Here is a 26,063-nt window from a genome sequence, read left to right as displayed (position 1 = left end):
CATGAGGTTATAAAACGTTCCTCTCAGTAGTGGATATGGATTATTTTACAGCTGTAAATAGTATTCACTTTTTATTGTTAAATTAGTTATTATAAATAAATGATTAAATATTATTTTAAAAAAATGAATACATTTAATTGTGTCCAGTTGTGGTGAGATCAGCAGCTTTGGATCTCAGAGGGTCTCAGAGCATCGATGCTTTCACACTTCTCTTCTCCAGGCTCTTCATCAGTGGCATCGCACCATATGTCTCTCCGCCGACCCACTACTCTGCTACATACGCGCCATCTGCCGAGTCTTCCCTCGTTCCGAAAGCCTTTTCACTCGCAGCTTGTGTTGACTAGAAACCGACTAGTATCCCATAATGTGATATATCTCCATATTTGAGGTATAAAGACTCTCTCTGTGTGTGTGTGTGTGTGTGTGTGTGTGTCAAGGTATAATGAGAGAAAAAAAAGGATTTTAAATAGATATCTCTTTGTGTTTACATATTTGTTCTGTCCAAAATGTTGTCCAAAATTTTTAGGGATGCACCAATATTTTATTTCTGTTTGATACAAAAAAAGTTGTGTTTTTATTTATTATATTATTTAAAAGCCCTTGCCATGTGTACTGCGTTAAGCTAAGTGAGACTTCTATATAGCACTTGTTATAGCACTTGTATATCATTGCTCTTTTGTTGTTTTTGATTGCTTCCATTGTCCTCATTTGTAAGTCGCTTTGAATAATAGTGTCTGCTAAATATAAATGTAAATGTGTGTGTGTGTGTGTGTACATAATAGTTCCAAAGTCACAGCTGAGCTGTTCCGAACAGACACAGCGCTGTTTCGTTTATGAATGAATCTGAGTTCTCGAACAAATCTAATGAGTCAATAATTCAATGACCCATATATAAAGAGTCATTTGCTTCGTTTCTAATGAATTAGCCATTTGAACAAATTGATTGAATGAATGATTCAGAATGATTTCTGTCTATGATCAGATCGCAAGTGCCCCTAAAAAAAAAATGTAAGTGGCGTAGAGTCCTTAAGAATGTAAATTTACCTTTTAAAAACTGTGTTCATTATTAATAAAAAAAAGAATACAAATAAAATAAAATAAACTATTAATTATCTACAAATCATGTAATACTGTACCACTAAATAAGAAGCATTTTGAGGGCTTAGCTAAACAGGCCAATTGTAGACCATTAATAATCATTCTAATTTTTTAATTAAATGAATTATTTTATTTCACTGAATTTTTTATTTTATTTTATTATTAAACACAAGGGTTCATGATGCTTACATTTATGATGTGCAAATTCACACACAATGTATCTTTAATATGGCCAGAATTGGAGGTGCCTGTCTTAATTAGGGATGCTCATATTGACCGTTTAACCGTTAACCGAAAGTAAAAATTTTGACCGATTAATACTATCAGTTAAACGGTTTAAACGTTTTTTTTTTTTTTTTTTTAGGTTATTTTTGTTTAGTTTGCTGCATGGTTTAGAAAATAGAATAGCCTAGGCTACTATATAGCTTATTTATTAACTCACTCAACCACACCCGTGACACATGCCTGCAGATTTTTTTTTTTTTCTGAGCAAGGGAAGCAAAATGAAGCGAGCGAAAAGAAGCACTGTGTGGGATTATTTTAACAGAAAGGGCGACGAAGTTACCTGTAATTTATGTGGCGCCGTATTAAAATACAGCAGTAGCACAAGTACGATGCAGTACCATTTACGAAGCAAACACCCACAAGCTTCGAGTGATAAAGGGCCATGTTATCAGGGAGAAGATGCGATGCACGGCGATCTGAGGAGATAACGCACTGATTATCCAGAAGCAGATGTTGACATCTACATGAGAGACGATCCTCCTTCTCTGGATATTAATCCGCTTGACTGGTGGAAAACAAATGAAAGGCGCTTCCCGAAACTGGCCACTCTAGCGAGACGTTACCTGTGTATTCCTGTGTATCTGTCCCATTGGAGAGGGTGTTTTCTGCCGCGGGTCTAACTGTCAACAGGTTGCTCTCCAGACTGACCCCACATCACGTTGATATGTTGCTTTTTTACATAAAAATTAGACAAGGTTTTGAGGTAGGGCTGCTATTTTTATTTAACGAAAAATCTTAATCTAACGGGAAAAAAATCCGGTTTGAAAGCTTCGTTCAAACGGATTCAGTGTTTCCTTTTGTCAACTTAATTTGTTAATTATTTAAGTTAAATATATATATATATATTTAGTGTAGGCCTATTTTGTATTTAATTTGTATTATTTTATTCTATTTTTCTCTCACTGTCAGAAATGCTGCAGGTGCGTGGAAATTTAAACGGAATCCAGGTTCTGTTGTTGTTCTGTTCTGTATGCTGCTGTTTGCACTTTGCACGTTAAAATAAACCCTTTGATGAAAAAAAAATTGTTTGTATTTTTTTAAAGGGTCACAGATACGCGTCAATTTTTTTATTTTTTATTTAATGCCAATTCAATATTATAATCTTATCAGTTAACGGTTAATAATCGATTAAAATTAAATTAAAATTAAATTAAAATTAATCGAAATGAGCATCCCTAGTCTTAATATCCAAGAATTAATGTTAAATGTGATTATACATTGTAAAGGGTTTTATAATTAAATACATCCTGAAAGGTCCTCTAAAATTATCATCCCCTCCCCCTTTCCAAGCAAGAGTCCCCCAAGAGAATTTTGTCAATTTCTGCCACTATATATATATATATTCAAATAATTGTATCTCAGCCAAATATGTCCTAACAAACCATACTGTACATCAATGGAAAGCTTATTGTTTCAGCTTTCAGATGATGCATCTTAATTTAAGATCTTTAAAAAAATAAATATCCTTATGACTGGTTTTGTAGTCCAGGGCAACATATTACTTTACAAATCAAAATATAATGTATGTAAAGTAAATATAATAACATATATTCTATAAATATAATGTGTATGGGCTGAACCTAATGATAATAGATAAATTGGTAAAATTGCATGTTGATTACCTCTTGTTTCTTTTTATCATACGATAGCTTTTTCCTTACATTTTTCTGATTGTCATTCACTTTGATAGGTTGTCTCTGGCACAGAGCTGTTGGTCAGCTGGTCTTGTTGTTTTCTCTGATCTGAGATAAAAGAGATTTGTAGTTTTTTTCCCCCTTTTTAAAAAAGATTCAGTGCTAAGGGCGCCCAGTTTTTGCATGCTACCTTTTCAATAACAGCAACACAACTAGATTGTTGTATACAGCTACATATATTTCCACTTTTTGCACAATTTTCCAAGAAATAAAAAGTCTTCCCATAATACAGAAAGCTCAACATATATGGATCATAAAGAATAGTAATTGGAGAAATGATTTGTGAAGTGGCTGTTAGAAATGCCTTTCAAATGATTGTACAAATACACACAAAGGGAATACAAGCTGCGTTTGAGGGAGCTCACAAATCAAAATGTAATTTCGCTTTGTTGACGGCTCGGCTGCGTTGATATTACACATGGCACATTATCATACCTCACGCCTCCAGACCTCACAGTGCTGCCAGCGTTCTACAAGCAGAAGGTGCGACACCATTATTTTGGTTATGTGGACTCTAAATTGCATGTTTTATTAGAGGAATTCTGTGGTCCATTGAGCACCAAATTTAGAAGAAGAAATGCAGTTTTTTTCGTTCCCTTTCTGTCTGACTGTATGCTGTAGGTTTAATTTTTCTGTCAGTTATCTGGATGCTGAGGTAAAATCATGATCTTTTAAGTATTTTGAAAAATGATGTTATAATGTGTAAGTAGAGATCATGTGCAACTGCTGTGAAAAGGGAAATTAAAAGGTGTGATAACAGGAAACCAGCCCTTTCTTATACGGACAAAACACACTGGAATTAACTTGTGCAATTATTATTATTATTATTTTCTTTGTTGAGCACAAAAGTTATTATCAAAATATTGCAAAAGTATATTGCATAAACTGGTAGACTAGTCTTAAAAATGTAGTCTTCAAATTCTTTTATTCAATAATTTTTTTATTCAGTTAGAAAAGTATTCTTTACTTCAAAACTTTAATTCAAAAACTTTGTCTATTTTATGTATTAGAGTCTGAGATTTTGTAATGTTGAAGAGAGAGGGCAAATATTTTTGCCTTTTAGGTCAGCCTTGCCATCTAATCATCCCATATTGTCTTTAATACACTTAGCATTGCATAGTACTTAATCTTTTATAATATTTGGTTTTGACCAAATATATTTAATCTTGATTTTTGTAAAAAGTTGCAACAAGATGTTAAAAAATCTGAAAATAATATAATAATAAAACATTATGAAAATAATAATGTAGTTTTGAACATATAATGTTATAATAATAATAATAATAATAATAATAATAATAATAATAATAATAAACCTAAAGTAACTACAAATGAGCATGTAAATCAAATATCTTTAAGTGTGAAGCATGCCCCCGGTGCGCAGTGTTAATTCTTGGTTTGTTCTACTCTTTATGGTCAGAACCTGACAAACATTTCACATTTCACATTTTCATGAGTGGATAAATGGTCCATGTGGCACGGTTCCAATGAGTAGCTCTATTTCATTCCACTTTTGGTTTGTATGCATTTTATCAAACATGCATCAAACTCTTGTTATTGTTTAATAGAGATTTTTTTTTTTTTTTTTTAAGTAAAAAATAAATAAAAATTGGCTTGTCAACCGGCTTTCTTTCTTTGTAGCATATGTGCTTTAATTAGCATGCTAATTAACACTGCCACCTTATATATATATATATATATATATATATATATATATATATATATATATATATATATATATATATATATATATATATATATATATATATATTAGTGCTGTCAATAGATTAAAAAAAATTAACTAATTAATCGCACAATTTTTTTAAATTAATCGCGATTAATCGCAATTAATCGCAATTAAAAGACTGAAACTTTTTGGATATGTAAATGTAAAATGTAAATAATTAATGTAAACTCAAGACAAAGAAACTATTTAAATTCAAAATATGATTGTTTATTGGAATTTATGTTTAACTTGTAACACAGATTTTCTCATGTAAACAACATACCTGCAATAAACCATCAATATCCTCCAAATTAACTGTTGGCTTGAAAGCCATATTTATTACAGAAATAAAAACACGGGCATGTAAGTACCATTTGAATTTCAAAACAATCAATGCCAATAAAAAAACAGAAACGATTTCCATGTTGAATTCTAAGTGGACTGCAAAAAAATTCCAAAGTATAGTCATTGCCAGTGCTTTAAGTGGGCTGTCTAGTCATTGCCAGTGCTTTAAGTGGGCCGGTACGCACCAGTACTCAGTACCGCCACTTCCAAATATAGCTCTTGAGCGTACCGCCACCTCTCCGTGCGCCCAGAACGTGCTTGTAGCGTACCGGTACGCTCATTTGGACATCTGTTTTAATAAAGGTTTTAATCTTTTACCTGCACTGCCGATTTTCAGAGCGCCCTTCACAATGCAAGCTTCCTAATTCATCCCACCCAGAGCAGAAACTACATTACAAATTCACCCTTAAGTTATACAAGTGAATAGCGCATGTGTCGCTTTTCCCACTGTTAAGTGTCAGCAACTCAACGTGGCTGGAGAAGGTGTGTGAAACTCGTTGTGAGTTATACTAAAGCAAAATCGTGAGTATTTATTGTCTGATAAACATTAAAAACTGTCTGCGGAGGTTGAGTCGTCCTGCAGCCCCAGCTGGCTGTTCATTGGCTGCAGCATCTTTTTTCTAAGTTCTAAAAAAATACCGTAGACGGCAAGGCACAAATTTAGATATTCATTTATCTAATTAATCTATAGCCTATGCACAAAGACAATATGATCTTTTTGTTCCCTTTTTGTTTTAAAGCTTGATGAAGAGAGAGAGCGCAAGTTGCTGCAGCTGCGAGGAGGACAGTGATGCACGCGCACAGGAGTGATTGACAGTTCGCAGCACTGTGTACAAAAAATACTCCGCTACACAATTATTTCATTATTTTCGTTTAAGCTTATTAACGTTAGCGTTACAGAAAGGTCTGATTTACGCACTGTTACAGTCATTGTTTTTTTTTTTTTTTTAAACAATGACATTTGAGTTCATGATTTTAATGTTGCTGTTTCTTGTGGCAGACTGAATGAAGAGTAATGTTTCTTGTGGCAGACTGAAGAGTAATCCGGCAGAGTTTTATACTGAAACTTTCCGTCTAAAAGTCCTTCCTTGGTCTTATCCATATTTCTGTGCACGTTGAACACACATAGGCCACAACTGGAGATAAAAAAACTGCAACCGCGTTAATTGCGTTATTTTTTTTTAACGCGTTAAATATTTCAAATTAATCGAATGCGTTAACGCGCTAATTTTGACAGCACTAATATATATATATATATATCAGTTGTTGGATATATATATCAGTTGTTGGATTACTAGTCAGCCATCATGAACCATCTCTACACCCTAGCCTTCCAAATAACTCTTAATGTCTACCATAGTGCTTCTGGATGCTGAATTTTCTGATTTTGTTTTGACCGGGTGTCTGTTATCCACCCAGTCTCTTGCCAATATCTCGTACTTCGTGAGCCTGTAAAATCTGAGCAGTAGCTCTGCTTTTCACAAGGAACTGAAGAGAGACTGGGGACGAGACAGCAATGTTGACTGACATTAACATGGATGTTGACAGCTTGTGGAGTGTTCCCGAGTGGAATAAAGCGGCGAGCCAGCCAGGGGTCAGATACCACACCCTAATTTACACACTCGCTCGGACTCAATCACATCCAGCCTGCCTTCCTCAGAAGCAAGGCGGCAATCTCTTGCACTCCCTTCTTCCCCTCTGTTTGATATTGTGCTTGGACAATGAATCAGAAAGGCTAATGAAAGCCTCTCAGCTTCCCTGAGGAAACTTTCCTCACTTAATTACTTCAGCCTCCTCTGGTGAGCTTGAAAAATGCTTTTTTGGAGCCAGTGCAATCTCTCTTGGATTAATCCCTCACAAAATTGATGTTTACCATGCAAGCAAACCGAGTATAACCAATCTGTATCTTGTTAGCGCTTGTGAAACTGGCAGTTGATCATCTGTAGAATTAACTCAAAACATTACATTCAAGGCAAAGATTTTATAAAGTTTTGGTGCTTAAATTAGTTCGGTTGGTGTTTATGCAGTGTACTAAAAACTAATTAGGCTTCCGTTTGGTTCGTCTAGACGTGAAAAATCACCTAAGCTTTGGAGGTAACTACTTTGGAAATAAAATGTCAGTCAGCTAAAGTTATATGAGTGAATATGAGCTTCAGCAAAGTCGCTGACATTTTGGCAAGTCAGCGGTATCATTCTATGAAGCTGTACCGCTGCATAAGTTCCCAGAATGCATCAGGACTGACAGGATTTCAGCACACAATGCTGTCATACACGAAAGATGGATGATGTGTGGAATGTTCTTACCATCATTGCCTAACTGGAACCCTGAGGAAAACAACCATTCTTATGCTAGTTCATTATTTTCACCATGCAACATCAAGTCACGTGTAATTTTCATTTCATTTCACCTCTTATCCTCACAGAAAAGCATGCTGAAAAGCTTTAATACTATTTGCACGCCACGTACCCGGTGTGTTTCCATTCACCATGTCTGATGTAGGTGGGTGAGATTTGAAGTAAGGTTAATGTGCCGCTCTCAAGGGCATGGTGAACAGATTTGCCATTTCCTGTAGCAGCAGAATGTTCTCGCTGCCAGATGTTGTTGCAGACATGCGGAGAATGGAGGACGAGATGGCTATAAGAAGAGAGAAGATATTGAAAATGTATAAAAAATGCTTACAGATAGAGTCTGGAATTCTAAATATAGATTTTTCTTTAGAGGCTGTGTGAGATAATTGTGAAAGCAGAATTGCAATTCTGTGCTTGCTGGATTTGTGTGGACCAATGGATATGATAAAAGGTGGAATTTTAATGGGTCCATAGCTCCTGTTTCTTCTGAAACTTTAACCGTTAAGTTCTTTTCATCCAAATTATTCTGAACTATTAATTATAGTGCTTGCAAAGCGGCACTGTATTGATTTTCCTGCAAATTCTTAAGCACTATTCGGACGGGACTAGTTTTCTAAACTACGTTTGAGTTTCGATTCTTACCACCTGACGTCTGTGATTTTCATGTACCAATTCGGACGGGACTAACATCTCCGTGTTTATTACAGAGGTGGGAGGGTCTGATTTGTGCATCTGGGCGTCACAGAGATCACGCGCTCTGTATGCGTGCATTCCATTCATTCAGAATGATTGCCTTAATATTATTACACAATAATTACTAAATGGCTAGTATAGCAAAACCATGTTAATGTGTGGTTCCTTTAGTTTAACTTGTTTTCCTTTTTAAATTTTTTTTTTATTAAATGTAATTAAAACATTATGTAACTGAGTACATAAATGAACGTGAGTAATCTTACCTGATGCTGATATTACAATAGCCGGTATTAACAGTTTACGGGATCTTGCTCTTGATTTTATTATTTGTATTATTTTTTTTATTATTATTTATTTGCCGCTAAGCAAATATATCAAACATCCGCGCGGTAATTCACGTTGGCCAAAACACACATGGAAACGCGTTGTGAAATAAAATATCACCGGCAATCACAGACATTCACATTCGGACAGGATTAGTTTTCTCAGAGGATCACTGAGTTTGCTGAAAAACGGTAGGTAATTTGCTCTGGAATTATCACAGAGGTTGTGTGAGGAAAAACACAGACGTGGCAGATTCGGACGGGATTAAAATCACCAAGTACGTCTGTGAAACGCAGATTTCTCTAACGACCCCCTGTAAAACTATATACTATATCCGAATAGGGCTTTAGTTGTTTTCTTCTGCTTTGTACATGCGATATGCATACAATTTAGTCTTTTCTTACTGACCAAAACTGACCAAAATAATTGAAGACTCATCCTGCAATGCAGATTTTTATCCAATCAAATGCAGTCTAGAATGAGAAAGCAATGACTAGTAAGTAGCACATCATAGTTGATGGCTGTGATGTAATTAAAGCCTATAGCATATTTTTTTAAATATATTTTTTGTATATATATTTATATACTCCACACTAGTGTTGGGCTATATGGTAATTTTTCAAATCATCATATCGTCAGCCCGAGAGATAGACGAGACACGTTATTATCGTGCATGGGTGGAGCAAGAGAGAGACTCTTTGTTCTTATCATAGCATAACTGTTTAGTGTTTTAAACCGCGCAGGTGCGCAAGAGAGAGCATATGGAATTACCAAAAATTGAAAAATATATATTTTCAAACATACTGATAAACTAATGTTAAATATAAAAATTCCTTTTTTTAAAACAGCTTGTTCACATATTGTCGGACGCAACTGTCTTATCGCGCGTCCTGTGACAAATATGCCGCATCATGGGCATGGAAGTTATCAGTCTAAATGTTCTGCAAAATCAGTCAACGGTGAATTTCTTTTGTAATTTCAGCCTTTTTTCTTAAACTTTAGATTTAGGTAAAAATATACTTATGTTTATTTAAATGTAACTTCCTTTAAACTCTGTCTTACTGACAGAATTTTAGTCCTCTACTAAATAAATGTTTTTACATTTCTCTCATTTTTTTAAGCCTTTACCCTGTAATGGTGGTGCTGTGCTTTTAATTCTTGTACAGATGTCTGACACATGCTAAGTCTTTAAAGCCTAAAAACTTAAGATTACCTTAAACTTAATATGTATTTCTTAGCAGCCTTCCAAGCCCTAGTATTTACTCCAGGAAATTAATCTTTAATATGCTGGGTTTTTTTTTAATCTTAAAAGCTTGATTTTTTAGCTGCAGCGCAAGAGCACAGCAAAGTTTTTCTTAATTTGGTTTCTTAATTTTCCATTTAGTGTACGACAAATTACGGATACATTTACTGTATATGAGTCTATAGTGAAATGAAACAAATTCACATAAGTGTTCAGTTTCTTGTGCACTGTGTGACTTTCTGTAATGTGATCATCTGAAAATTTGAAAACCCTCAAGAGACTTGAGGTAACCTAGTTGTCCTGTTCTTCAGCCTGTTCTGGTGGTACGCAAGGTTTTGTGGCAGGTTCTTTACTTTGCTGCATCTCTCTAATGGAGGTGGGAGATCATTATGAAGGATTGTGATGAGGAGCAGCTGGATGAATTTAACAAGAACTCAGCTGTCAGTGACGTGGTGACAGCTGAAGTTGAAATAACACACATGAAACTTGAGACAGAAGAAGTGGCCCTCTCGTACAACCTCTGCTCTGTTTCCAAGCAGACAGGCATCATTAGACAGGAGTTAGCACCAGATCATTGTTCCTGTGCAGGCAGGAGCAGATGCTGATGTCTAGAGATGGAAAACACTGCAGCACGACGACACACACAGGTCAAGCACTCGAGTCTGAGCTGTGATCTGTTTATCATCCAACAACAAATTAGGATGGAGAAAGAGAGTACTTATGCATTATGGTATAAATAAATGTTGCTTTAAGTTTTTTGTAGTTTCTAAAGTAGGCCTGGGAATCGATTCTGACTCTCAAGGTTTCCATTCCATGTTTCCATTCAACTGTATTATTATTATTTGAACAACAATACAGTAAACATTTTATATTGTGATTATTATTACAATTTCTATCTATCTATCTATCTATCTATCTATCTATCTATCTATCTATCTATCTATCTATCACGTGAGAATCCCAATATTTTGTTTGGCGATACTGTATTTGATTCTCAAAAACGGAATATCAAAAAAATAAAAAAAATAAAAATTTCATGGCAGTTGTTTCTTTTTGAGTTTACATCCCGACCACTAAATGGTCTTCATCTCTGAAAGACAGTGAGAGTAACAGAAAATACTAGCATTATTATTATCGCTATTCACTGCTAGTAATGGAGGATGAAAGAATTGTCCCTTTTCCTGGTTCGGTGTACAAAGCTGAAGTGTGCCGTCATTTGGGCTTTTGTGGTAACATCCACTCACTGCGGGACCGTGGCATGGGTGCTGCCTCGGTACCGCTGCATCCCGTGTGAAGAGGGGCTCACGCGGGGCAGGTCGAGGTGGGCAGTAGGGTTCAGCTTTCTCTCATTTTGGGTGTCATTTTGTGTAGTTGGGTTGTGCTCACTTTGCTGTTTCAGCAATTCAACACATAACATAAATACAAAGTTAAATAAATAGTTAATCTATCTATCTAGTGAACCCTAAATATGTATACTTAAAGCCTTTTGCAATCTTTTTTGGGGGCAAAATAATAGTTGTTGGTTTGATTTTTAAACCGTCATTAAGAAAACAAATTCTGTCCAAATAGTGATATTGATGTTCTTGATGATGGTTTTTCTGAGCTAATTATGTTTCCCATTGCATGTGTAAAATTAATACAGTAAATTGCTGTAATCGCAGTGACTGTGATGTACACAGAAGGCAGATCCTGTGACCCTATTATCTTGGGATGTTTCATTTACTTATATTTGCCCTATAGTTAAACATTATCTTCAGTAAACAGTACATCTCCCAACTCAGTCCTCCTGTTTAGAATGTTTTTTTGTTTTTTTTTTTCTCGACCCATTTTATGGCCTTAAACACACATGAGGGATCTTGACTTCCCCTTGTTTTCTCTCGGCTGTCTGAAACCGCACTGTTTCCCCTGAACCCTGCTCCACACCCCATTACCACAGCCCCATTGCTCTCGCTGAATATCAAACAACAGGACACCTCTGTGTCTTGTACCCTGCAGTCATGTCCACAGCCATAGAGACATTAGGGCCTCAGAAAATAAGAAACAGTGAAGCAGAAGCAGCATCCCAGCGCTGAACTACTGATTGCTGTCTTTGGTACACGAGCTTCAAGTTCATTTGAACTCATTAATGAGGAACTGGGAGGGGGTCTGTGTTACTTCTGTTACTTCTCATGCCATGTGAACTGTACATACATATTTGCTTCTACATGTAATTTTGTTTTCCTTAATAGTATGTTAGGACAAGAAAATATTAGCTTCAGTAGGCAGTAGTTTGTTTATTTTAAACTCTTGCTCCTGGGCATTTTTTGCCCTCAAATTATGAAATGACAGTAATGCAAATTATACCCTGAATTAACAGTGTATGTTAATTTAGCTTCAGTTCAGTTAATTAATGAGATAATCAAACAGTGTACTGAACAAACACACTCTTGGACGTTTTGTTTGTGAAGTCGACCTCTGATAATTTGGCACACTTAAAGATGATGCTGGCTTTCAAGAAAATGTATTTTCATGTCATTAGATGTACTGTATGGCGCAATGACATGTTAGTAACGATACAAGATTCATGAAATATTTAATTAAATATGTTCTAATAAACTGTGGACTAGTAAGGATATGGACTAAATATATAGATATATTATTGTTACAAGGCATCTATAAGTCGTAAAGCATTAATTTCTCTTTATTTGATAAAATATCTTAACTTTAATATTACAAAAAGTGTAAACATTTTTTCTGAGATCTTAAACTTTGTGTTGTGTATCTGAATGAGATTAGATATTACATTGTTCTTATAGCTAAGCAGAACTGAAACCATACATTTCAGCTATTTGCCTAGAGAATAATTGAACTGAGTTTAATTTATGTACTGAAATAACTAAAATGTAATTAAAACTGAAATGAAAAATAATTAAAACACGTGTGTGTGTGTGTGTGTGTGTGTGTGTGGCAAGAACTAACAAAATGACTAAAAAACAAAGATATTCTGAAAATAAACCTGATTCAGTATATGAATTAAAACTATAATAGTATCCCGATGATACTAAAATAACATGAACATGACATTGACAAGGCAATTACACTGTTTCCCTGATGAACCTCACTAATTAATTTCTATTTAATAAATAACCCTTTTATTCTATTGTATTAAATAAATGTTGCACAGTAAATTATAACAAATATCACGTAAGGTCTTAATTCGGTTAAACATTGTGTGTTCAAAAACAAATAACTTAAAAATAAAAATAATGTGATAAAAACATTTTACAGCTCCGTTTAGTTTTTTTTTAAGACATGAGAATGCCATTGCAATACAGAACACTTTGCCAACTGTCTTATTTTTGCAACAAAGTGTGAGTATATACCAACCCACACTTTCCTAAAAATAGGTGACAAAATGTGTTTTCTCTTAGTTATCACTCTGCCCATCTCTGCCTCAGACACGCAGCCCACAGAACGTTCACAGAGCTTTTGATATAAATGCTATTGTACACAAAAGTAGCAAAATCAGGCATACACAAAAAAATGCACATAAATACTGTTGTGTGGAAACAAATAATAATAACCTGCCTTTAAGGCTTTTGTGGTCTGTTGATCTTGAGAAGACAATGTAGGTCTCGCACCTGGAGCTCCAGGCTGTTCCTTGAGAGACAAATGTCTGCATTAACTTCATATATCATCTTAAGATGTAACGTGATGTGTAGCTTCAGGTGAAACAATCAAAAAGGCAGCTTTCTTTCTTGAAGGCATTTGAAGTGTCACTTTGTGACGGTTGAATTAAATTGTCAGCATGAGTGTTGAACTGTGGTGCAAAAATAAATAAATAAATTGTATGATGTATATAAACTCATTTTAAAACCATAAAGCCATGGGCCATGTACTTCCTCCACTTTTTAATTTGCTGCTCACATCATTAATCTATGAGAAATAAGGATGCTGTGAGTTAAAGTACACCATTTGGCATGGGCATTACTCCTGAACTCGCTAATTAGAGATAATTGACATGAAGTGATGGATTGCACGTAATGTACTGAGATTCTGGATACCATCCAGTACTTGATTAGATAATGATGATATACATGTATATATTTCATTGATATGCATGCAGACATAGAGGACTGTACAGTACTTACAATCTCAACTCAGTATTCATTTTATTCATTTATTTATATAAAGAAATGTATATTTCTATTAGAAATGAATATTTAAAAATGACAGTAAATGTTAGCCTACTATTTAAAGAAAATCCTTTACTTTTTATTCACTAAGGAATCCTGAAAAAAATTCACTGTTTCCACAAAAAAATATCAAGCAGCACAACAGTTTTTAACATAATATAACAACACAGCCATTTTTAAGATAATAATAATAAATACCAACCTCTAAATCAGCATATTAGAGTGATTTTTTGACACTGAAGACTGGGGTGATGATGCTGAAAATGTAGCTTTCTGTCAAAGGTGTAAATTACTTTTTAAATATATTCAAATAGAAAACAGTTCATAAATGCACTTCACAATATTACTGTTTTTACTATATTTTTGATCAAATAATTTAAAATAAAATAAGCAGAAAAAGCTGTACTGTTCTCACAAAATATGTTAGCAACTATAACGGTGTTGTAATGGGGGGAATTTAAATGAGCTAGTTTATTAATCTCAAGTCTTCTCACAAAAATCCATTAAATGATGTAAAATGGCTGGATAAACCCTTCTGTTAAAGCACATCTGTTGTTCACACAAACTGTGTGTGTGTGTGTGTGTGTGTTTATGAATATTGCTTATGAAAATTCCTATTTCACCTCCAAAAAAGAGCTTCTCTAGTTAACAGCTTAGCCTAGTAGCTTAGCAGCTAAATTCACAACATCCACAGGGGTGTTTATGATTTCTGCATTTTCCTGCTAACAATGTATTTATTTGACTGTTCATAAAGTCACACGTGTCTAAAATACAGTGAACTAATTATATAATTTCCTTTTATTTTTTTTTCATTTTGCGTTACATTTTTCTAGCCTATTACTGTACATGCCTGAAAGCTTAATGTAAAGCTGTTCTCCACGTACAGTAGACCATCAATGCATACCATTTCAGGTAATAAAAGAGATAGTTTATTTAAAAATGAAAAGTCAGTCATCATTTATTCACTCTGTTTTGCTAAACACTCGTGGATAATCTGTCTGTAATTTTTCCATCTCTTTCACTTATTCCATATCGCTCTCATCTCTGGCTCTCTGTAGCGCTCATCACATTCCGGTGTGGAGGAGTTCCCTGTGTAACACTATCAGATCTCTTATCGGGACAGAGGTGTTCTGCTAAATCTTCATCCTCGCCTGCCTCTCCTCAGTTGTTATATCTATCTTAATTTAGATGAAGTGATCCAGCGGCTTCCGTATCTCTGTTTTTGCTGCTTCTGTGTTCTTCTCCCTTACGGTCGCACACATGATCAATGCTATCAGCTCTGTGTAGCAGTGATAAATTATGCATGCGCTCCAGTCAATGGCTGAGTTGTGGTTTGGTTGAGACACAGCGGTGATAGCGAGTCTTAATCAGCACCTAAAGAGTGAGAACTCTTAACGTCCACCCCGGGGGTCATGAAGAGCGGCGTGGCTCTTTAGGAATGACTTATGAGGGAGCTGAGTACTTCATCATCTTGTGAATTTATCACAGCGCTCTTCTTTCGTCTTCCAGGTGCTTCAACTGGTTTAGAGCACCTGTCAGTCACTTCTGACTTTCCTGTTTATTTCCCAGATGCCTGCAGGACACTACGGTTCATCTTTGAATACATTTTTAGTTCTCAGACTTTTATGATCACTTGAAGTCATTATTCCATGTTCCAATTCATTGTTGTGGTTCAAACCCCAAGTCAAGCTGGATGCCATGGAAATGAGACATGATTTAAACAAACTGAGTGCTTATGGGTTAATATTGGTGAAACTAGACAAAAAGTTATTTCTTTCGTTCTTTCATTTTTTTTTTGATACTTTGAAATTATTAAAATCTCATAATTTAATGTATTTAATTATTAATTAATTAATTCTGTTATTTGTTTGTTTTTAGAAATAAAAAAAAATATTCAGGATTTATTTTTATTCTTATTTTTTTAGGTATATGGAACAGCACTTTTTTCGGTTAGTTATTCTGGCTTGATTTTTGGAAAATGTGTGTAAAAAAAATGTCAAGTATAGAGAATACAGTATATAAATTGTACACCCTGGTAGAGTAATAAAGCAAAATTTCTGACGTTCTTTTAATGTCAGTCAGTCTACAGTCGCAGTATATGGTCCTTTTCACAAAATTGGATAAAATGATTCATACACCACCAATATTGATCAAATGTTTCAGCACAGTGTCTCATGACAAGCTATTATTTCCTCAGCCTTGTGCTTCCATCTCAGTGATGTTTCCATGATGGAAGAAATAATGACAAAATTGCCGACCGCTTTGGAAGACGCATCGACGAAACATGCCTGTGGAGATCGGCGTAATATTTAAAATCAAATTACAGCTGAAAACACCAACTCCTCTTCCGATCTCTGGCTTGTTTATCTGTGTGTTTGTTGAGGTTATGTACTGTGTGAGCCTCTTAAAGCCAGATTCGAACCTGCCTCACCCACCAAGCGCTACATTGGAGCACCTTCTTTTCTTGGCGTCTTGGGGTACTAATTTTTTATTTTTTTGTCACTTTAGAAGCGAAGGAGATTGTCCTGAAAGCTCAGATTTTAGCGGGAGGAAGAGGCAAAGGAGTGTTCGACAGCGGCCTGAAAGGAGGGGTGCATTTAACAAAAGAGTGAGTACCTGTCTAGACCCATTTTCTGAGAAAGAATAGAGACTGTTTTCCGTTCCTTCATTCCTCTTTAAACCCCTGTCATTATTGACACCTTGTATTTCTCACTAAGAAAATAGAGCAGAATATCTCGCTACCCCTCAGCATTTGTGATGTCCTTAAAACTCATTTGTAATATGGAATGATGGATTCCTTAAGTGAAATTGAAAGTGACGTGACATACAGCTGACTACGTTGACCCATACCTGGAATTCGTGCTCTGCATTTAACCCATCCACACACACACCGTGAACACACACATACACCCGGAGCAGCCATTTATACTCAAGGGCACTTCAGTCGTGGTATTGAAGGTGGATTAGATGAACAAATTATAAGTGTTACAGAAACTATATATAGTTATAATACTCAAATATAGCAATCTCTGAAAACTTTAGCAGAAAACCCACGAGTTTTCCTCAAGTAGGGGCTGATTTATGACTGAATGCCTGCGTCTTGTATCACTGTCACGTAGTGTACTTTGGCATTTGGGATGAAGAGAATCGGCCAGAGAATACTGAGAGTTTGCTAGTATGTGTTTCTTAAACTAAAACTTATTTTTTGTTGTTATTTGCCTGCAGCCTTGTTATTTGTAAGATAGAGGAAGGGAGAGAGAGAGGAATAAGTGATCAGTAAATTTGCCCAATTTAAACATGCATTACTAGTATTAGCTCCACAGCTCTTTATAGCACACATGCATTAAATGAATAAAATAATCATGTTGTGAAAAATACACAATAGTCTGGGAAAACTTGTGTCCACACGCGGTTTGATCAGGTACTGTATCATCTTGTATCAGTGTTTCTTGCACATAGGGCTGGGTGATGTTGCCAAAACAAATATCATGATAAAAATGTTCATATCAGTTGATATCGTTAATTATCACGATACATTTCAAATCTTTATTTCTTTTAAGTTTAAAGGCAGAATCTTTGCTCCGAAGTGAAAGTTGTAGACACCAAACAATTATTTATGGTTTTAAACTACTCTTTATGATCAGAACATGACAAACACTTCATATTTTTGAATTCTTTACACTTTTTCCAGTCATTATTTCTTTAACAAAATAACTATCTTAAAATGCCCCTATTATGGATTTTTGATCATTACCTTTCATTCAGTGTGTAACACAGCTCTAAGTGAAGGAAAAAATAACTGAAAAGTTTTAAATCTGAAAGTGCACCGTGTATAAAGTTATTGCCTCTAAAAAGAAAGAGTTGACACGGAATCATTGACGTTAGTTATTTTTAAAATTAATCCCAAGCTGTTTCATGTTGACGTCAACATGAAACATTAGCATATTGCCCAGCAACTTGTTGGTTTTTTTGCAATGGCCTGAATTAAAATGCTCATTTATTTTCTGCCACCTAGTTGTTCACTTTATTAGTCATTATTCGACCAATCAGACCAATCACAGCAGAATACAGTCATGCAAATGAGGGGTTTGGAAAAATGAATTGTTTGAGAGTCATTGAGTAAAAAAGGTAAAAATAAATGCATATTTTAAGACAATGAAAATTTTACCTTGCATGCATGTCGACCTGTTGTAGGGGACTCCCAAAACATCATTTAGATCATGATAACCGATGTTACCAATGCACACATATAGCATCTCAATGCCATGTTAAATATGCAACTGTATGGTTTCTAGTTATTTGTATGAAAAACAGTAGTCTTAGTACAGTACACTTAGTACAGTGTAAATACACAAAACATATCTATATTCCATTACTCCTTTAATACATGTCTACATTAATAATATAATACAATTCTATATGAATATTCTAGATTTTTGCAATAATACCATGGTGCAGTTAGTGTTACTACAGTAAATTCATGGTAAATGATGGTGATTTGATTGAAAAGTCTTCTGACTTCATCGTTGCACACAGTGTTTCTCCTGTTTGTCAGCGCTGTTTCATCTGACTTCAAATTAGTTGAAATTATCGAGCCATTTGGGAGTTGTTCACTAAATTCAAGTGCTTCACACTGGATTTTACAGCGAGTGCATTTACTTATCAGCAAGTAAACGCATCTGCTCTAGTAAACTCGTGCTGCGCTGCCATTTAAACTTTGAATTGAGTCGATAAATGGTCCTAGTGGCGTGGTTCAAATGAGTAGTGCTTCTTCGTAACGCTTTTTTTTTCACATTTATAAAACTCAAGGTATCATTTTATCAAAGAATTATATTGCAATAACTATAATATTATCACCCAGCCCTATCTGTACACAACAAAGTATATACAGCGTGAGCCGCATTGTCTGATCTGGAAAAAAAAATGACTCCAACGAATTGATACTTCTGGTCGAAAAGAATTCACAAAAACAGTAAAGCTTGTTCATGAGTTAGCGATTAGAAACAAACTCACTCATTTATGCAACCCTTGCGCTATTACACTAAATGATTGTTTTGGGTATCTTGAAGTTTCTGTGGTTTGCACATTACAGGATGGATCGGTGACTGTGGGTCACATTGCACAATATTTACCTTGGAAGAATCCCTGACATTTTTTCATTTACAAAATGCATGCGCGAGAAATCATGAAGGTACACTCGTGAAACTACGAGTCCTCCACCTGAAATTTCCCATCTTCTATGGTTCTCTCTCATTGGCTGTATGTCATCACCGATGTCGTTTCCAGTCAAAACTCATCACAGACACGTTCAGATGTTAAGCCTGGGGAATATTTCTCCGGCATCAATACCTGTCTTTGATAATTCACACCACGTATCATCAGTTATGTGTCTGCGATCTCCAGAAAACTGTCAGTGAGCAAAGATCAGGCATGAAGTCATGTAGTGTATACTAAAATCATTCCTCTTTCATTCCTTTGAGTTCACAACTGACTGCCTCACTGAGCCGAGTCAATTTAAAATGAACTGAGATTGTTTACTGTGATGTATATTTTAGGTTTGTGTGAGTTTGTTACAGGTTAGTTGTTCATATGACAACTAAAGCTACTGTAATTAAAGATACATACTTACAACAGAGTTTTGATGTATAAATGAATAGTATTCTATAATTAATAAAAAATGCAGAAACACTCTATACAAAAATCATGATCCAACTGGATCAACTGTTAAGTGAATCTTAGTTTGGGAGACATACATTAATTTCTATATTAGTAAAGCAATTGGTTATTTGAAAGTCACCATAAATGAAAAGCATAAAAATATGTTTCTCTTTCAGTCCTGCTGTTGTTGGAGAGTTGGCCGGAAAGATGCTCGGCTTCAGTCTGACCACCAAACAGACCCCTAAGGAAGGAGTGAAAGTGAAAACGGTATTAAAGAGAGCACTTTGTTTATCTCTGGCATATCATCTCTCTTTTTTTAATGTCGTTCCTTTGAATAAATAATCGCTTTCGCACTTGGAAATTACATTCTCTCTATCTCTCCATTCTCCCGATCTTCCTGGCTGCAGGAGAAAGCTGTATAATACCATTTAAAATGCTTTTTTTTTCCTTTTGTCATTTTTTTTAAGAAATATTATTTTGCTGTTAGCTGAGTTAGGTGTCGTAGGTCATTGAGATGAATACATCGTGTGAGTCAGACCTCATTGTGCAGGGAATGTTGGTAAACAGCCATTTCCATGTGTCACTAACAAGCCGAATTATGGTTTTCCTCCCTCTTTCTGTGCTTCTCTCTGTGTCTGACTCCCACACAGACCACCATTCTCATACATCCACCCCGTATGTTTATCACTGTTTATCTCTCTCCCCCTCAGGAGGTAATGATGGCTTCCTGCACTTAGCTCGTGTTTGTCCTCTCATCTTTAAATGCGGCCTAGAGCTCCACATTATCATCCGCTTTTATTCCCGCCAGCTTCCCCTCACGCGACTGCCCCGAAACTTTTTGCAAGATGACGCCATCCGATTTTTGTCATTTTTTTCCTGCTCGAGAAACCGCTACGGGGAGAGGTGGTTGGGGGGGGGGCATATTCATAAAGGTTTCATAAAGGGAGGTGGTGAGGAGGAACAGTGGTGGGATATAAGCGAAAATAAATAAATGCTTTAGAAATGCCAACTCGAGCGTGTGGCATCTCCCCACAAACTTCTCACGCTGCATTTGAGAGAGTGTCACATTTGCTATTCAAGAGCCCTCTGGTTTCCTTCGCACATGGATGCGTTATTGTATAATGAGGTTTTCCTCATGAATTCAGAATATACAGTAGTATCGGTTTATTGAGAGGAAAAAAGAAAAGTATGTTTTGTGGAATCGTGTCCTCCTTTAAGCCTTCAGAAGATGTTGACCTGGATATATGATGCATATAATATATGAGCAAAAAATTGTTCATGTGGAAAAATTTACATAGAATGATGCTAAAACTTAAGCTTTACCAAATTGCGATTTAAAATAAATGTAAAAAAAATAATATTTCTGTACAGTGTAACAGTATGCAAATAAATGCATCCTAAGTGAACATATGAGAGTCCATCCTTCAAAAACATTATAAAATCTTACCACCTCCTAACTTCAGAATGGTAGCGTGTGTATGAATAATTGTTTTGTTGTTGTTGTTGTTTTTTTTATAAGTAAAAATTATATGTAGGTCAATGGCTGTTGGCTGTTCGGTTGAAATAAATACATAAATATGTATTGAATAGATTTGATTTTGTACTCTTTATAGCCCTCAACCCTAGAGGGGATTGAATATGGATGAGGGTTTGAATATGAGTGGTGTTAAAAGGATGTAATTGTGTTGTCAGTCTCGGAGAGGAATGCTGCTTGTGAGCTGTCAGTGTGCCGTTAATGTGCCGTTTTTTACCCAACTATGTTAGCGCAGTCTGTCTCGTTGGCCTTCTCTCTTTCTTTTCTGCTGTAATAGACTGTGAAGTGAGGAGATAGAGGAAAGGATAAAATAGATGGAAGGACAATGCTGGAAATTGAATGAACAGGGGTGCAAACGTTTGGCTTTCTTCACAAGCTGAAAGGGATAAGAATGGACTCGGGTGCTGGAGATTGGAGTGTAGGTGAGACCGGGGCAATTGAAACACTCTACATTTCTTCAGTCTTAAACAAGAGTGATGACACTTATTTAACACATGTTCAGTAGCATTCTTTTCCATCCTGAGTGCGATTCCCCCTTTTGGTGTGAAATGTTCAACTAAAAATATATTTTATATAAAATTGCCAAAATATAAGTTTTGATGATGATTTTATTTTCTAGTTTGTTGGTTAAATGTTACCATGAATGACAGATATGAATGACACTTCAGATTCATGTAGACTGTTACTAATTGATAGCTCTATCCATCCGTCCATCCATGTGTGTAGTACATATATATCTGTGAGTGTGTGTGTATGCATGCATGAGTGTTATTTAACAGTGAAGAGGGGACAGTAGTCTGTTATTGAATGTAAAAATGTTACTGATACACCTGGTCTCCCCTACTTTTTATTTTATTGTATTTGTGTGTGTTTATATTCATTGTTTTTGTTTTATGTATTGATTGATTTATTTGTGTTTGTGTGTTTTGTTTGAGGTATTTTATTTATGACTTATTTTTGTGTGTGTTGTTTGTTTTATTTTGCTTTGAGGTTTTTCGTTTACATTGAAGAGAGGAGAGTAGTCTGTTATTGAATGTTAAAAATTTACAAATAGGCCTAGCCTTTATTTTTTGTTTTGTTTTGTTTTTTTTGTTTTGTTTTATTTATTTTATTTTATTTTATTTTATTTTTTTATATTTATTTTTGTTTTCTTTTTTCTTATTTGTGTGTTTTGTTTTGTTTTGTAGCCTTTGTATCATTTTTTTTTGTCAGTGAAAATGGAACACTAACACCTAATGGAGAGAAATAGAATCGAGGTATGTTGCAGGCGAGATTCAAACCTACACAATCCAGTTGATTGTTATGGCTCTATTGAGTGTTATGGAACATGTCAAGTACACAAACACTGGCACCAAACCTTAGTCTCCCCTTGCTTTTCTTCCTGGTTCCTTCCCTCATCCTCTTTTGTGTGACTTCTCTTCCATCACCTTTTTATTAGTTGTTATTTCAGCCCAGTTATTGGTTGTTCTGTCTTTATCCACTTGCCATGTCTCATTGAGCTTCATGATGGTTGATTATCCAGTCTTAGAAGTAGCTGTAGGACCTGCAGCCAGTAAACCTGTGCTTCAGAAATAAGTCTGTTAATACACCATAATGAATAGATAACACGTAATGATGAATCCCGTCTCACCTGGTGTTTGTGCTGAGCAGGTGATGGTTGCTGAAGCTCTGGATATCTCCAGGGAAACGTATTTTGCCATCCTGATGGACCGTTCCTGTAATGGACCCGTGATAGTGGGCAGTCCTCAGGGCGGTGTGGACATAGAAGAAGTGGCTGCCACCACGCCAGAGCTCATCTTCAAGGTATCTCAGTTGTTTCTGATTGAAAAGGTGTAGGAGTGAGTTACTTTGTGATTTTCTGTTAAAGGGGTCTCTTTTTGTTATGTTTCGATATGAACTAGCAATAAATATAAGATGTATAAGTTGTTACAAACAAAATATAGAAGCAGAAGTATGTATTTACTTATTTTTTTTTAGTACAGTTTAAAAAGTCAGCTTATAAGAATGGCTAAATTGAGCTGGAAAATGCATGGAAATGCCATATATTAAAAGTTGTGCTAATGTCAATAATAAATGTCTCTGATATACAGGTAGGTTAAGATTTTGGGAGAAATGTTCTTAGATTAGAGACCCGCTGCATCATAAATACATAATATTCAACACATTACAATACATTTTCAAAAAAGAAATACACATTGCAAACACAGATATTCACAATGTAGCCTTGTCCACCATTAAAAGTGAACCACAATTCTGTTTTTTTTCCCTTTGATGGACTTCTTTTACAGATAAACTCATATTAAGACGTGTTTTGATGTTGGTTTCATGCATTATCGCTCTCGTGTGTCTATCTCGTTATATGAGTGATCTTTTCGAGATGGCCTTATAATTGCAAAGCCGTTGTTTTCCAGCTCTCGTTTTTTTTTTCCTCGTTTCAGTCTGGCTGCATGCCAGCGCTTAGTTGCAGCTCTCTTGATTTTAATACAGACATCATCCACTTTGTGTCAAATTTTAGCTGATGGTTGCTTTTCTCTTGCTTTCTCTCTCCCGTCTCTTGCCTCAGGAAGTCATAGATATTTGCGAGGGGGTCCGAGACGACCAGGCACTACGTATGGCAGCTAATTTGGGATTCAAAGGACCGTTGGAGAGACAGGTAATGGGTTTGGACTGAATCGCTGCCAAAGAGATTTTGCCATTAGAGTGGTGTCGTTAAGCACAGTGGCCCCCAACTTACATCACCTCCCCCAACCGTCCTCTATGTCTCCATTTTTCCTCATGGACAAAGCGAGAGTAATGGACATGATGACTCTGCCAATACAGTCATTAAACATTTCTTGTATCGTTTAGGCCTCAGCAGAGATCACCGGTCGTCAACAGTTCGTGCTTGTACATCGTTCACATAAACTGCCACCTATAAACCGGTCGCAGATTTTCTGTGACTATCTTCACCGTAAACGATAAGCACAAGTTTGAATCTGTAAGATTTAATGACATTTATACCAAGGCCTCATACAGGGTCTCTGAGTGACTCCTGCTTCCTCTTTTTAACAAAATGTGCATTTTTTCTTATTTATAAATGGAGGGTACACATTTTTATGGACACTTAACATTTACCCATTGCTCTTTATATATTTGGGAATTTAGGAGGGAATTTAAGAACATGCAAATCTATGGAAATGATTCGGAAAGTCAAAATATGAATACTGTATAAATCATTATCTAGTCTTCTATAAGTGTTACAAAAGTAGGAATTACAAATTTTTTGTATTACCAATGTATGAAATATGAAAGCATTACAAACTCTACTAAATTGTTCCAGGAGGTCGAAATATTTAGATTTTTTTGTGACAGCATTATGAAATCATAAAAAATATTACAATATACAGAAGTATTACAAACACATGAAATATCTGAGAAATCTACAAAACGTTAATGAAAGACTGTTTTTCCTAATCTACAAAGGTTTTGCGAGAATATGAAATTTATGAAATATGACTGTATTAAGTGTTGCAAAACTATGAAATACTAAAGTATCAAAAATTATATTCTAGGTATTACAAAAAGACAACTATTATACCTTTTTTACAGAAAGTTAAAATATGATTACATGTTAAAATAGTGCTATTAAACGATGAATCACTATTAAAGTTTTTGTTTACATAATGTATGTGTGGTGCAAATTTTAGCTATAGTTATTAGCTGTATATAAATACAAACACATACAGTATATATTTTGAAAATATATAAATGTATATAGTTATATTCATTATCATTTGTATTTTCATTTGTGTGTATATATATATATATATATATATATATATATATATATATATATATATATATACATATACATGTATTTAATATATAGACATTACATTTTTCTTAAATATACACATTAATTTGTGTGTATTTATATATTATTCATAACAAATATATACAGTAAACACACATATTATTTTAATATAAACTTTTATTTTGGATGTGATTAATCACAATTAATTGTTTGACAGTTCTTGTTAAAAAGAATCTAATGAAAGGATTCGTAAGTGTTATGAAAGCAGTTTAAAGGGATCTGCAGTAGTTCATGCCATTATTAAATCATGTTAACTTATAGAATCTCTCAACATTGTTTATCTGTGTATACAAATGTAGGATTTTGTCTGTACAGACACTGGAGAAGCTTGGCATTATGGAAATGACTATTAAATGTCTGGCTTGTCAGTTTGGCTCTTCTAAAGTCATGCTTTCACAGTGCATCTTTTGCGAGCATCTATTTGAGTCAATGCTAATTAGAATGTTTGGGATGCAGTATAGCGTTAACTCAGCTTCAGCACTTTGAAGTGCAGCGATATGACAAAGAGCCGGCGCTCGCCTCTGCGTGCTGATGAGAGCAGCGCTACAATGTTTTCTGTCAGCATGCGCTCATTATCAAAAGCGCTTCCATTGGCTACGGGAAAGGGAGATGTCATTTGAGCTCTTAAGCGCTTTTGAAAGTAGAATTTGTTAGGATGACATGCTTTCAGAAAGCACATGATATAGCAAAGTGTAGAGCAATAAGCAGTCGATTATCTTTCCTGTCTTCAGCTCTCGTCAAACCTTAGCTGTGGTAAACCGATCCAGATGCCACCTTCAGTAATGAAATGAATGACAAAAATAAATAGATTTGACGCTTTACAAATAATAACATTTACCATTTACTTTTTATATTTTGGGGGAGAGAGAGATAGAGAGAGATTAATTGATTGATTGATTGTTGTTGATTGATTGCATAAAAGCCACCATGTCCATCGCTATAAGTAAACCACAGATTTAAAAAAGTAATTTGTTCAAAAAATGTTGTTCAAAGAAATAGACCTGAAAATATAGCAAATATGTATTTTGAAAAATCACATTTTATTAAAATTTAGAATTTGTTACAGGAACGGTAAGACGTGTTACA

The 26,063-nt window shown here is 35.2% G+C and overlaps 1 protein-coding gene across 1 annotated transcript in view; it reads left to right on the top strand.

Annotated features, from left to right (window-relative positions):
• The window catches only part of LOC113111022 (succinate--CoA ligase [GDP-forming] subunit beta, mitochondrial-like), a 44,789-nt gene extending 20,966 nt beyond the window's left edge, over positions 1 to 23,823 (top strand). Inside the window, exons 3-6 of the mRNA XM_026275393.1 lie at positions 16,441 to 16,540; positions 19,767 to 19,857; positions 22,775 to 22,927; positions 23,688 to 23,823. Of these exons, the coding sequence (XP_026131178.1) occupies positions 16,441 to 16,540; positions 19,767 to 19,857; positions 22,775 to 22,927; positions 23,688 to 23,795 (452 nt within the window). The 3' untranslated portion in view covers positions 23,796 to 23,823. The remainder of the gene's footprint in view (positions 1 to 16,440; positions 16,541 to 19,766; positions 19,858 to 22,774; positions 22,928 to 23,687) is intronic.
• Positions 23,824 to 26,063: the final 2,240 nt, after the last annotated feature.

Source organism: Carassius auratus, chromosome 11 (genome assembly GCF_003368295.1).
Source record: "Carassius auratus strain Wakin chromosome 11, ASM336829v1, whole genome shotgun sequence".
Lineage (NCBI taxonomy): Eukaryota > Metazoa > Chordata > Actinopteri > Cypriniformes > Cyprinidae > Carassius > Carassius auratus.
Note: the sequence above shows the minus strand (reverse complement) of the source record. Positions and strands in the feature narration are given on the sequence as shown.